This window comes from Leguminivora glycinivorella, chromosome 14 (assembly GCF_023078275.1).
Source record: "Leguminivora glycinivorella isolate SPB_JAAS2020 chromosome 14, LegGlyc_1.1, whole genome shotgun sequence".
In the NCBI taxonomy this organism is placed as follows: domain Eukaryota; kingdom Metazoa; phylum Arthropoda; class Insecta; order Lepidoptera; family Tortricidae; genus Leguminivora; species Leguminivora glycinivorella.
In genome coordinates this window covers 5,779,911-5,793,520 of record NC_062984.1, presented here as the reverse complement: position 1 = coordinate 5,793,520, position 13,610 = coordinate 5,779,911, and the positions used below count along the sequence as shown (strand labels likewise).

Below are 13,610 nucleotides of genomic sequence, written 5' to 3'. Positions count from 1 at the left end.
ATTTAAATGAACCTAAATTACAAAAAAATAAAAATTTAAGGAACTTCATAAACTAACGAGTCTCTAGTCTAAAAGCCTGAATAAGGCTTATTTTGTGCATTGGAAATAATTACTAAAAAGAAAATACAACATTTCTTGAAAGAATGAATTAATGAAAATTTATTTACAAGAATATCAGTAGATATTATAAAATATTTACATTTGTTCATTCATTCGTACTTAAATCAGTAAGAGAGAGAGATATCCTCGGACACACAGCCTCGAATGAGTAAGAACGTTTTTGCGAGAAGTCAAATCGAAATTGAATCGATTTGATACTTATCTTCCAATTGAAGTAACCCGTCTCAATAAATTGTTCAGTAAATAACCATGTTCTCGGCCCGACAAAACGGCAACAATAGACATGTGTTAAGTAATTAATTGTAAGGAAGCTGGTTACCCGATCGTCACGGTGTCTGGGTTACACGCCGGACCGGTCACTGGGTTACTTCTGATCACTTTCGATCAATAACTAGTCTAGACCTAGATTACCTAGTCCTTCATACAAAGCCACGGTTTTGTGTTCCAATTCAAATAAGGGTATTTATTTTTGTTTTTCGGAGATATTTCATCATCGGTATTTGGGATTTCAAATATTTTTTTCATAGATTGAAATAAAACCGTTTCAATACCTATAAAATTATTTCACGATTTTCAAACAATTTATATAATAATGTTAGTTATAAAATAAACTAGATAAACAACCCGTGAGATATGAATAAGTCATTCGGTTTTTGGGTTAAATCGGACGTAAGGTGAAATACCCCATAATGGACGGTGATGCCATTATGGACAAAAAAACACAAATCCTTAAAAATAAGTATCTAAAATTAGTTTCTAAAAACTGACGGCTATGTACCATAAACTAGAGTTGTAGAGCCGTTTCATTTTGAAGTTTCAATTAATTCGGTTTTCTTAAGGATTTGTGTTTTTTAGGGTTCTGAAGGATTTGGCGACAAGATAAAATTCATCAGTTTACTGAAAAAAATATCAAGACGAATTCTTAGTAATGTTGCTAAGAGAGTTCAGTTCATGTATAAAATAATAAAAAAATAATACTCGATGTAAACTTGAATGCATTTTACTTACTGCATTAAGCATGAGATAAGGTATAAAACATACTAGTTTGTTGCTCCAAAGATATAAAGAAATGTCGTTATTTTGCGAGTGTCCATTACTGGAACCGAAAAACTGCGTACCTCCTATGATGGACAAGGAACAATTTACAAAACCAAAATTTACAAGAAACAATCCTATGTTAAAATAACTCAAACTAATTGTATTTATGGTATATAAAATTGACTCATTGAGTATCAGTTGGCTTTAAAAGTAAAATTTTAAACTTATTTCACTGTCCATAATGGGGGATCCATTACTGGAGAACTGCCGTCCATAATTGGAGAAAAAACACCTAGTTTTAATTTGTTAAGTATGAAGAAACTAATAGGAGTATCCATTCTGCAATACGCTTGAAATGTAAAAGAAGGATAGGACATTCAAGATTTAACACGCTTAGCGGTAGAATTTTTACATTTATGAGTGAAATATCAAAAACAGGCGAAATTTTTTCTTAAACTGTCCATGATTGGGTCCGTTACCTTACCTAATCGTAAAATTGACACTAACTTTTGTAATATCTGTTGTTCTTTGCTCTAAAATTCGATGGCCGTTTGAAAGCTCGCGCACAATCTCTATGACATTCATAACTTCTCTGAGAGTAACAAGAGTTTGGAAATAATTTTAAATAACATCACGAGAAAAAGCAAATACTTTTCACCTAATTGCGTACACGAGGCCCTGGCCCTACCTTTGCTCTTGGGTTACAAAAAAGCATTTCAAAAACCAAACAACATCGCTTCCGTTTCGTACTAACTTAGTCAGCTATTAGCATGTGAACAACCACCACTAAGAGCCTAATTTGCTTCGGCAATTTTAACACAACAACCCGACCACATAATAACAACACTTATTCCTTTAAAAATAAATTCTTCATCGACTGTAATTTGAAATAGGTTTTAGCTTGAACTGTTGAGTTCAGAAACATTTTAACACAGTAACATTCCAAATATATGTATACGCGTTCTTATTGTCCTTGTCATAGAGATGTGTCAATATATTTTTGGCGTATTGGTTTGTAAAGGTATCTGTAAACTCGACTGGACGACATAGCAACCGACTTGCCTACATTTTCTCGTTCAGAAGACAAAAGGAGCTCATTATCATGGGTGACAAGTTTTTAGGTTTAGTTCAAAATGTTGCATAATAGTGATGTAATTCTGTGACAATGATCGACGTACGAGATTATCCAAAGTCCGGTGCTAATGAGATCAATTGTGTAATGTTATCAATCAATTTATGTAACTAATGTCACACAAAACAAACATTCCTTCCTTGGTAATGGTATAATGATCTAGTATCAGTGCGAAAATACTATATAAGTATTTGGGTTAAGTTAGTTATTTATGATTGATGGGTAATTCAAGATCAATTTAGCTGCCTAAAGTTTATAAAATTGTCTCCTGTCACGTTGTAATGTTTATTTTGATAAATTGCAATTGTCTTGGCAAGTGTTGATGTCTGCGAGATTAGAAGATAAGATCCTCATGGGATAAAAAATAAAATTTGTGGACAGGGCACGAGATACGGGATGCTTTGTCTTGAAACTCTTGTAAACTAATTGTAATTTTTATTAACATTTTGTCCCTACAGTTAATGCTCATAAGTAAGTTCTTCTTAAGTAGCAAGAAAGGGCTTTCAAAAACTTGAAAACTTTTACGTGAACTTCTTTGGCAATAAAAGTTCAAGTTTTGGCAAATACCATTGAAAGGCATTCCTTTCGACTCTTGCTTTTTTTGTAAGGAAGTACTTACTTTGTCGACTTCAGCAACTCTCAAAACGATTTTCAGCCGTGGATTATTCTTCCTATATTCCTTCAGCAAGCTGTCAAGTTTGTCTCCCCTCGCGTCGCCGTGGTACACAAGATGCGTACACTCGGAAAAGCCTTCTGTGCGTGCGCCGTCAACGTAGCACACGAGGCGGGCGGCACCGGCGCCTGCGCCGCTCGCCGCCGAAAACACCGCGAACGCGGTCAAACTTAACAACCACATTTTTTTTTCTTAAACTTAAATATACATAACGTTTTCAAAATTCGATTCGATTTGTTCGATTGTCTTTTGTTTTTGTCGATACGCGCCGCTCGTGTGGTGTGCGCGGTAAGAGTGAAGCAGGAGGCTGCGCTCGCGCAGTCATAGGCGCCCCCGCCCTGCGCGCGCAAGGTCGCCGTAAGTGGAGCTTGCACAAATCGTATGTCAAAAATGCCACATGTTACTCGGGTCGGGCGCCATTTTTTTAGTGCAGTTTCAAGAACGTGGCTTGGTCGTTTTGCGGTGGAGGAAATTGCGAATTACTTTACAGCGGTAATTAATACTGTGTCAGTGTGACTCTAGGAAAAAGGGTTAGTTATGCCTAAATCGTGTGTATCGTCTTAAAGAAAAGTATTGCCTTCCAGTTTGTAATAAAGAGGATATGGACCGGATCAATTTTGCACGATACCTTCAGGTTACAAACACAATTAATACTACCTATCTTGTACTTACGAGAACGGGATAGATCGTAGTTACCTGATTTTTGTCGAGCTACCGATACGGAGTTACGGACTGCGTGAGCCGCCGGCTGTCAGCTTTTGGAGCGAGTCGAATCTATACCTCTGCCACACTATAGCCCTTCGCGCTGCCCCTCTCGCTGCCGCGATGTTGCCCTCTCTGCTCTGGCCACACACCACACTGCCCTACTCGCGCGGTTTCGCACTAGGTTGTTGCCGGCCCTTTGACTCGCGCCAAAAAACCGACAAAATAGGGAGCGGTGGGCATGACGAGTAGCACGGCCACGCCAATGCCTACTTCCCTCGCTACTTCCCACCCCGCTCGTCGAGTGTGTGGCTGAGGTATTTGACGCGCGGGACGGCAGTCGTATCAAAACCAAATACAGTGTTTATTTTTTATTAGGTTCAACATTTCGGCACGCTCGCTCTCCTTTGACTCCCGCATAGTCTCGCAAATTTGAAAAGCATTAAAGAGCATTGTATTGTATCAGTTCCGCAGTGCGAGTCATCCGACCCTGACATTACTCGCTGTAATTACTGTGAGTGCTACATGACAGCTAGGTCCGCTTCATATTATGTATCTGGACCATGTTTTAGTATTAAAACTAAATGCAAGTTTTTGCCAATTTTTCTCAGCAGGCACGAGCACTCGTGTAATTAAAAGAAGATAGTTATGTGGCATGAGAGCCGGTAGTTATCTCTTATTCCATAACGTGGGAATAAGAAAACCGTGTATTAGTTGCAGAGATGTATTACCTCCCCCCCCCCTCTCCCTTTGCAACTTCATAGGTTCAGGTATAACTATGTGCAATTAAATTTTATCATTTATTTGTAGCTTTCAAACGTGCTTTTTAAATAATATACAGTATTTCACGATACCAACCTTAGTCTTTTGCAATATACAGGGTGTTAGAGAAATACGGGGAATATGTTGATCCGAAAAACGTAACCCCCCCCCCCCCTACACGTAAAGTGGGGGCCGATATTTTTTTTCATTCCAACCCCAACGTGTGATATATTGTTGGATAGGCTAAGATCGTTTTTTGATAATATTAATATTTTCGGAAATAATCGTTCCTCAAGGAAAAAAAAGTGCGTCCCCCCCCTCTAACTTTTGAACCATATGTTTAAAAAATATGAAAAAATCACAAAAGTAGAACTTTATAAAGACTTTCTAGGAAAATTGTTTTGAACTTGATAGGTTCAGTAGTTTTTGAGAAAAATACGGAAAACTACGGAACCCTACACTGAGCGTGGCCCGACACGCTCTTGGCCGGTTTTTTCCTTCTATGTGGTCATGTCAATTTTGCCAACCTCCATACAAATTTAAAAAAAAAAAAAACATGTTTATTTAACTTTTCCTCTCTCCTCACAGGAATCTGATCCCTTGTTACAACCAGTATCTTCATAAAAGTTAATCGCTTACGGCAGTCTATTTAAGTCCAAACATGAAGCCAACAGATTACGTGTGTGACGTACGGTCACACCTACTCCGCGTCTGTCCCACATCAACCCAGTTAAGTAACGATACACCTGTCTCAGAACTAGTCTATGGTATGCACTGAATGCTTTCTTTTGAACAGATGGTTCTAAACTTAGGTATAGTGTATAAAGCTTTGGATTATCCGTATAAGGGTAGTCTCGTCAAAGAACTAGAATAGGCTTTCAGTAAGTAACTGTACATTCTTCGCTCTTCACTCATTGCACGTTATCGGTCGTCGTATGTAATTTTTTCGAGCGACAAGGGTAGGGAAATGTTCATGTGCCATCGCAAAGTTCGTAAACATTATTCGAATAGTAAAGAGTGGACAAGTTCTGGTTTCAACATTATGCGCACTTAAAGTCACCGCTACTGAGTACAGGTATTGAAGAAATTATAAATGGACTGCAATATAGACGTTTTGCCTAGGTGATGCTGCTGTTTTAAATAAAATAAATAAATAAATAAATATTATTAGGACATTCTTACACAGATTGACTTACGCTGTGTCTTGCGTGGGCGACGGTCGCGCGACCGTCGCCGTCGCGTCTCATCGCATCGTCTACTTCCATATCGATAAGGTTTGATTTCGTATGCGTCGCATCGCCGTCGCGCGACCATCGCGCGACCGTCGCCCACGCAAGCCACGGTGTGACGCCCACGGTAAGCTCAAGAATGCTTGTGTTGTGGGTACTCGGACAACTCAAACTCAACTCTCTGTTTTAGCTCAAATGTCGAGTTTTGTCGTGTTTCTCATCTCCACATACATGTCTGTCAGAATCTGTATAGGTATTTATAGCTTTTTTTTGTTGAATATATATCTATCTATATACTTATATGTACGACTATATACTTATGGAGTGACAGTATGACAGGCGTAGGCATATTTTACCAGCCCATACTGCACTTATTTGGTGTAATACGGGTGCCCGACCTACTTGATCAGCTGTGTCTCGGCCACAGACAAAGCCAGAGACAATAGCTCGGGGAGGGGCTTATGTCTAACTAATGCGCATACGCAAGTAAGCAACATACTGATTCAGGAGTTTCCAAACTGTTCGTCGCAGCGCCTTAGACTATAACCCCGAAAATTGAATTCAAAAATGGCACAAATTTCTCGCACTTTTTGGAAAATCTGTAGAAATATATTTTCATTAATTTGACATCGAGGTTAAGGTCTTCTAAAACAGGTCACCCTCACTTTATCCTCTTTCTGGTATCCAGCTGCCCTGATTGATCGGATAGCAAAATACGCCTTGTATGTATATCTTTTTTAGATAAGTTCTTAACATGTTTTACTACCTATTAATTATTTTTCAATAACAATAGGTCTAGAAAAGGCCTGTTTAAATAAAGAAAACATTGACTATTGACTACAAACTTGCAATTGGTTAGACTAAAGGTTTGGGAACCCCTGGTAATCCGTGGATTAATGACGCCGGCGCAGGCGCCAATGATATTTATGGGTGCGTGTTTTGGAGCTAGTCTTCGCACCTTTAATTTAATTTCGCACCATGGATAAGACGAAAGGGACCGCCTTGAAATCAGATTTTCGTACAAATGCAATTTCATTTTGAAATATTTCAGTACCTAAATTACAAAACCACTTTCAAAACATACAAACACATAACCTATAAAAAACTAACCTAGAGTGCGACCAGCAGCGGGCAGGCCCAAGCTGCCGGCGGTTAGGGCTGCAGAGAGAGGAACCGTCGGACTATCCGCGCCGTGTCCAAGATCACCGCCTTCTGCATCTGACCTTTGATCCGACCACCTAGCGAGAATTTCTCAAGATGCTGGTCGAGACTTTTTATTATGAGACCGTTCGCTGAATTCGAATTTAAACTGTATTTTTTTAGTTCCAATATATAATGTCAGATTGTTTTTAAATATTGTAAGTACCACGTCGGTGGCAAACAGGTATACGGTCCGCCTGATGGAAAGCGGTCACCGTAACCTATGGACGCCTGCAACTCAAGGGGTGTCCCATGCGCGTTGCCGACCCATTAGAAACACTTGTACACTCCTTTTCTGAAGAACCTCATACTGCAGTTCATCGGGAATACCTGATTTCATACAAAAAAATGTAATGCTCCTAACAATCATAATTCATAATTAATTCTAAATTCAAAATAAGACAAACGTAGGGCATAGTTTTTATTAAAATAAATCGAATTCTGTCAAGTTATTTTTCACATCACCCATTCGGAACAATCAAAATGGCACTTTTCGTTCAAGGATGTTATATGGCATATAAATATATGGACGTTATATATCCTTCATAGTAACTCAATGAAATGAGTTTGCACATAATGTTATCGATTACAGTTTTTTTTATGATAAGCGAACACTATTTATACATTCTAGATGATTAGTGCTTTATGACGATACATTCTAGATGATTAGTAATAATAAAGCTTTATTCCATATTTCACATTATTTCATATCAAACGTTTTGTTAACTCAACAGTTGTAAAGCTCATTTGTTAGTATGTTAGTTTAACATTATGATTTGTGATTCATTGAACCATTGGGTAAAGGCATACTTTTGACGCATTGTTTTGCGATTGTAACCATGTGATTACGATTTTATGATAATCTTTTGATTAGGCACTGACGTGTTTTGCGATTGTAACCATGTGATTACGATTTTATGATAAGATTAGGCACTGGTGTACCGACTTTATATGGTACAATTTTTTATAAAGATGCCAAGAACAAAATTCTTCGGTTATTTATGTTTATACGCACCACAACTTAGTTTCAGTTACCATACCAAACAAATAAATTCGTATGAGATCTTATTCTTTATTTACAAATTAACTTCTTAATATTTAATAGGTAGGTATTTTAAAATATATTAGTAAGTAATACTTTTATAAATAATTAAAACTATGTAAATATTCAGTCAACCACCTCGTAGAAAACATGTGCCTTCCGAACATCCGCGCCCTCCATTGTGATTGTCTGAAAGATAAAAACAAAATTATACCTAATTCTTGTTTTAAACCTCTAAAATACAATCAAAGTACAGTGTGTAATGTTGTTAATGACCGGCATTACAAGGTGATCGTCACTGATCATGTAGCTACATTTCTAGACACTGTGTCGATTTAAAAATGGTACCTTGATTTTACTTTTTACCCAAAATGTTTCTCTATATTTCCATAAATACATCCATAAAATATTGCTAGTAATAAAATAACATCCTGTATCATTTAAATTTTACTCACTTAATTTTAAAAATATATCATTAAAAAAAACAATATAATTACATGAAGGATGCATAAGGATCTAGAAATAAGATTGTGCCAGATATGTTTACGACCTTATTTTTGTACGATATTATTACCAGTGACTGTACGTACTACATATTTCAAAATTGTGGAAAATTGGTTTTCCATCTGAATAAATGCCCGTATGGTGGGTAACACACTGTATAATTTATTATGTTATTATTTCATCTCCTTACCATGACAGCTGATCGTTCAAAGAATTCTCTTTTGAAGTTAGCTATTGATCCGTTTGGCTTCCTGATTCTCTGTTTCATCACGTTTTCTCCTTCCAAAGTTAATGTCATGTATGACTGAAAACAAAAATATGGTTTTAGTAATGGTACAAGAGAAATTAAAATATGGATTAAAAATCAATAAGCCCATTAAGTAACAGACTTGTTTTTTTTGGAAAATTATTAGTTGTAAAAATATATTATAGAAGTTTTCGGTTACCGCGATAGTTACTCATAAAATAAAACTATGGAAACTGATTAAATCGCGTATAATGAATTTACAATTCCATACGAGGCCATTGAGATCAAGAAATATCCAAACTTTAATAGAGAAGATGGCTTTACTTTACCACCGGCTTGGGATCCAGTAGTACATCTGATAATGGAACAAGCACGACGAAGACTGTGAGGCATTTGTGTTGTATGGTGTTGGACATTTGCAGTTTGTTTTTTGTCAATTTTGTGTAGATTAATTGATTAATTGTTTTTTTTTTAACATAGTAATGGTAAATTTTTTGAATATTGTATAACTAGCTTTATTTATAGTGTGTGAACCTGCCTTAGAAATCTATATTATTTATGGTCATGGTTCGTTAATATTTCTTGTATGTGGGTAGTTTTTGCACATTGTAATTTTTCCTCAGTCACCCGTTGACCACGAACGCTTTCGTTCGTTCGTGTTCGAAACGTCGGGATGAATTGTAAATTCGAATCGATTTCTAGTGGGAACATCTTGTTCAAGAGAAAGTTATCTGCCACCCCCTCCAGCTGTAAGGCCTCTCATCCAGCATCCTGTGATCTTAATAATATAAACGTACTTTGGCTCCTTCGAGGCTTATGATCTCCTGTTCGACGCCCAGCGGGCAGGTCTTGGTGAAGTTAAAGTTATCTGCTACCACCTCCAGCTGTAGAGTTTGTGGGTCCAGCAGCCTGTAGCACCACGTCGGCACATTCGAGCATAGCATCTTCTTGTATACTTCAGGAGCATCTAAATAAATAATATAAAATAATTAATATTTTTAATATATATAAGGTACCTACAGCGATTTTCAACTACTGTAGGTATTTTTTTCTCATGTTTTTAACCCCCGATGCAAAAACGACGGGGTGTTATAAGTTTGACGTGTATGTCTGTCTGTCTGTCTGTCTGTCTGTGTGTGTGTGTGTGTGTGTGTGTGTGTGTGTGTGTGTGTGTGTGTGTGTGTGTGTGTGTGTGTGTGTGTGTGTGTGTGTGTGTGTCTGTCTGTGGCATCGTAGCTCCCGAACGGATGTACCTATTTAGATTTAGTTTTTTTTTTGTTTGAAAGCTGAATTAGTCGGGAATGTTCTTACTGTTCTTAGCCATATGTTTCATGAAAATCGGTCCACTATATCGAGGTCGGAGGTTTTTTGAAAATTTTAATTTAGTGTACATTTTTTGAATTAATAGTGTCCACTGGAGCTCAAGTTGATAGGGAAAACATTCGATCAGTTGAAAAGTCGCAACTGCCTTGCTGATGAACCTTATGACAATTTCACACAGATTTACTTAGCCCCACTATTAAGCTCATGATCATCATGACCCATATGATCTCGAGTGGGCCGGAAAATATCAAGCACAACAACATTAAGTACTTTTTCTACTCCCGTGTTGTTATTCGTCATTTACAGTGTCGTGCATAGATCGTTAAAACCCTACATAAAAGATGCCAGCCGGGGCCCGGCGCCCCGCGCACCCACGCATATGATATAGCTCTTAAAGCATTGTTAGGCAGCCTTTATGGGATATAGCGTGGGTGCGCGGGGCGCCGGGGGCTGGCGGCGGCGGCGCGGGGGAGTGCGAGCGACAGGGTGAGGCAGGAACAGAGGGGAGGCCGACGCGTCAAAATACGGCAAATAGTGCGAATTTCACGAAAGTTATTCTAGAAAACTATTAAAAAGTAAGTGCATGGTCGTAGAAAAAGTATTGTATGCAACGGTGTTTAACTGAGTCAAAAAATACTCGTGGCATCTTTATTACCCCATTCGTCTTTTTTGACCTCACTTAAACGCCAGTTGCATAAAATACTATTAAAGAAATGTCCTAAGTGCAAGGGATAAATAGGAACGAAAGAATGACGGCAAGTATTGATTTGCTATTTTTTTGTCAACAGTCTTTTAATAGTTCGGTCGAAGTTGAATTCCAGAGATCGCGACGCTCACAGTTCAAAGTCAAAGAGCTCGGAGTTTCAAGGACTTTTAATTCAGATAATCTCAATGTTATGAAAACCCAATAGGTATACTAGGGCTTGCATTCCGGAATTCCGGAATCTCGAAATTCCGGAATTTCGGACAATTTTTCCGATATTACAGTTCCGGAATTGAAACATATAATCTCGAAAATTCCGGAATTGAAAAAAGATATATTTTTGGACGAAAACGTGTAATATCAGCCTGGTTATTTTACAAAACTACCACCGCGTCTATAAAAGATATGTAAATTTATAAGTTAGACACTGCTCGGATTCAGGTAGTGCCTATTTTATGACCAAAGGGTTGCATCCAGGGCTAGTTAGAGCGAGATAGTGTAATTTAACCCGCTAATATTATACCCTTGTCACTTTCTGGTTTTGCTCTCAATTGTTTTAGCTAATAAGTGAAATATATAATCAGTTTAAATTAAATATTTGCTGTAGAAAGTTGTGTTTTGTGATAATTTAAAATTACTAGACGGGAGTTGAGTGTTATGCTCGAATATTGAAGGACAATTAAATATAAATAAATAACATTAGGTACATTATTATTTTATTAGCGTTATTTATGCTCAATTTAATTAGATCGAACTTAAATTTCAGTAATAATCTAAATTTTACTTCTTTTCTCATAGCACTGAATATTTTAGGCATAAAGTCTGTTCAGACGCAAATCGTAGTATTTGGTATTACATTCATTCACAAGCATAACGTCGTAGTTACTTTATACACTTTTCACAAAGACGTGGCCATATTTTACTAAACTCTATCTAAGTCTATTACCCCTTACCACAAAATCAAAAGATTTGAGAAGCAAATGTATGGAAAATGATGAATATGAAAAGAATGATTTATTTTTTTTACAAAAAATAAGGTGTACATATGTATACATAGGTATACCTAGGAATAAATCATAAAATCTGTCTTTTTGGGCTAGCTTGGACATCTTTTGTCCCTACTCGAGTCTTAAAAAGGTAATTCAATATTTCTTTTATTACAGTTATGTGAACAAGACGTTATGCCATTCTTGTAAATTATTACTTTTATATTATTTCGATGGTCAATGGATAAAAAAATTACTTTAACGTTGACCACTACCAGAAAACTGGCACTAAAACGTCGTTTGTATCGTTAACTGTAGTTCGAAATAACTTGCAAGACCGATTTTGACACAAAATGGGCTTTCCTGTAAAATTACTAAAATGAAAATTTCAGTGTTATATGCCTTTCAGGTGCGGAGTTATTGTCTTAAACGTCGATTAATAATAAATTTCAATTTAAAATTGTATTATTTCATCAAAAACCCACCAGAAAACCAAACCAAAAAAAATTGTTCAATTCCGGAACTAGTTCCGGAATTCCGGAATTGAAGTCCAATCTCGAAAACCAGTTCCGGAATTGAAAATCGTCCGATATTGCAAGCCCTAAGGTATACTGTTTAAGGGAAACAAAATGATTGAATATCAGTCAACTTGTCCCACGCATGCCGGCGCTCACGTTCACAGCAAAATCGACTTCTGTGACAATAAAAAAGAATCAAATCTCGTAGTAACTTCACAGGGGTCTTTCGAATTTTCACCAACGTTAAATGATAGTTTTCGTTGTTAATAAAATTTATAAACATACATTTTCATGGAATTATCCCGATATTAAGTAGGTACTACCTATGTATACTACTCACATTTTGGTTTCACTAAAATACAATATTATAAGTACATCATATTACAATACTTATACTTCTAAATTTAAGCCTAACGGCATCGATTGCAGACGTTTCTGCTAATCAGAAGTTAAAACTTATACTTCTATTATTAAAATTCACACACGATCAAAACAGTAATTTAAAAACACTGCGCTCGCATTATTTACATCTATAAAATCACATAATATTTAAAAACCAAAATCACTCACTTGACGATTTAAAAAAATCATCTAAATTTGAACCTCCAGTTCTTCTGAATTTTTTGCCAAACCACGACATATCTGTACAACATTTACTATAAATATATTGTCATTTCAATGCAAAGATGACTCCTGATAGCCGAAAAACACACTGAATGGGCTGACTGCTTGATAACCGGTATTATGTTTCGTTCGCGCCATGTGATAAGATTGGTAGGAAAATGCGTAGTCATGATTCGCAAGCAAATGTGGTCACATAATACAACGCGGTCGATGTTTATACCTTACGTTTATTTGTCATATGACGATCACATTTTATATCCGTTGTGGTTTTTAAACTGAACTTGATATTATTGACAATTGTAAATGGATTGTAATACTTACTATTACATTTTTGTAAATTGATTGTTTTTTTTTAATCTTTATTTAATAACAATTAAGAGCGTGTCGGGCCACGCTCAGTGTAGGGTTCCGTAGTTTTCCGTATTTTTCTCAAAAACTACTGAACCTATCAAGTTCAAAACAATTTTCCTGGAAAGTCTTTATAAAGTTCTATTTTCGTGATTTTTTTTCATATTTTTTAAACATATTATGGTTCAAAAGTTAGAGGGCCGGGGGCACACTTTTTTTTTCCTTTAGGAGCGATTATTTCCGAAAATATTATTATTATCAAAAAACGATTATAGTAAACCTTTATTCATTTTTAAATACCTATCCAACAATATATCACACGGTCGGGTTGGAATGAAAAAAAAATCAGTCCCCACTTTACATGTTGGGGGGGTACCCTAACAAAACTTTTTTTTTCCAGTTTTTATTTTACTACTTTGTCGGCGTGTTTGATATACATATTGATACCAAATTTCAGCT

The 13,610-nt window shown here is 36.6% G+C and overlaps 2 protein-coding genes across 2 annotated transcripts in view; both read right to left on the bottom strand.

Annotated features, from left to right (window-relative positions):
- Positions 1 to 3,267, bottom strand: part of LOC125233411 — a 57,600-nt gene extending 54,333 nt beyond the window's left edge. Inside the window, exon 1 of the mRNA XM_048139424.1 lies at positions 2,910 to 3,267. Coding sequence (XP_047995381.1) covers positions 2,910 to 3,146 — 237 coding nt within the window. The 5' untranslated portion in view covers positions 3,147 to 3,267. The remainder of the gene's footprint in view (positions 1 to 2,909) is intronic.
- A 4,641-nt stretch (positions 3,268 to 7,908) lies between these two features.
- On the bottom strand, positions 7,909 to 12,969 carry LOC125233533. The gene is made up of 4 exons (XM_048139585.1): positions 12,750 to 12,969; positions 9,447 to 9,616; positions 8,593 to 8,706; positions 7,909 to 8,087 (listed from the first exon to the last, which is right to left on the bottom strand). Exons 1-4 carry the CDS (start codon positions 12,817 to 12,819, stop codon positions 8,025 to 8,027), a joined length of 417 nt encoding a protein of 138 aa, XP_047995542.1. The 5' UTR covers positions 12,820 to 12,969; the 3' UTR covers positions 7,909 to 8,024.
- Between the last annotated feature and the right edge of the window lie 641 nt (positions 12,970 to 13,610).

Excerpts from the sequence above, each read along its gene's own strand:
- LOC125233533 (XM_048139585.1), bottom strand. The coding sequence starts at position 12,819 with ATGTCGTGGTTTGGCAAAAAATTCAGAAGAACTGGAGGTTCAAATTTA. Across the intron at positions 9,617-12,749 it reads TGATTTTTTTAAATCGTCAA|ATGCTCCTGAAGTATACAAG; the intron begins GTGAGTGATTTT and ends TTATTTATTTAG. Across the intron at positions 8,707-9,446 it reads TAAGCCTCGAAGGAGCCAAA|TCATACATGACATTAACTTT; the intron begins GTACGTTTATAT and ends TTTTGTTTTCAG.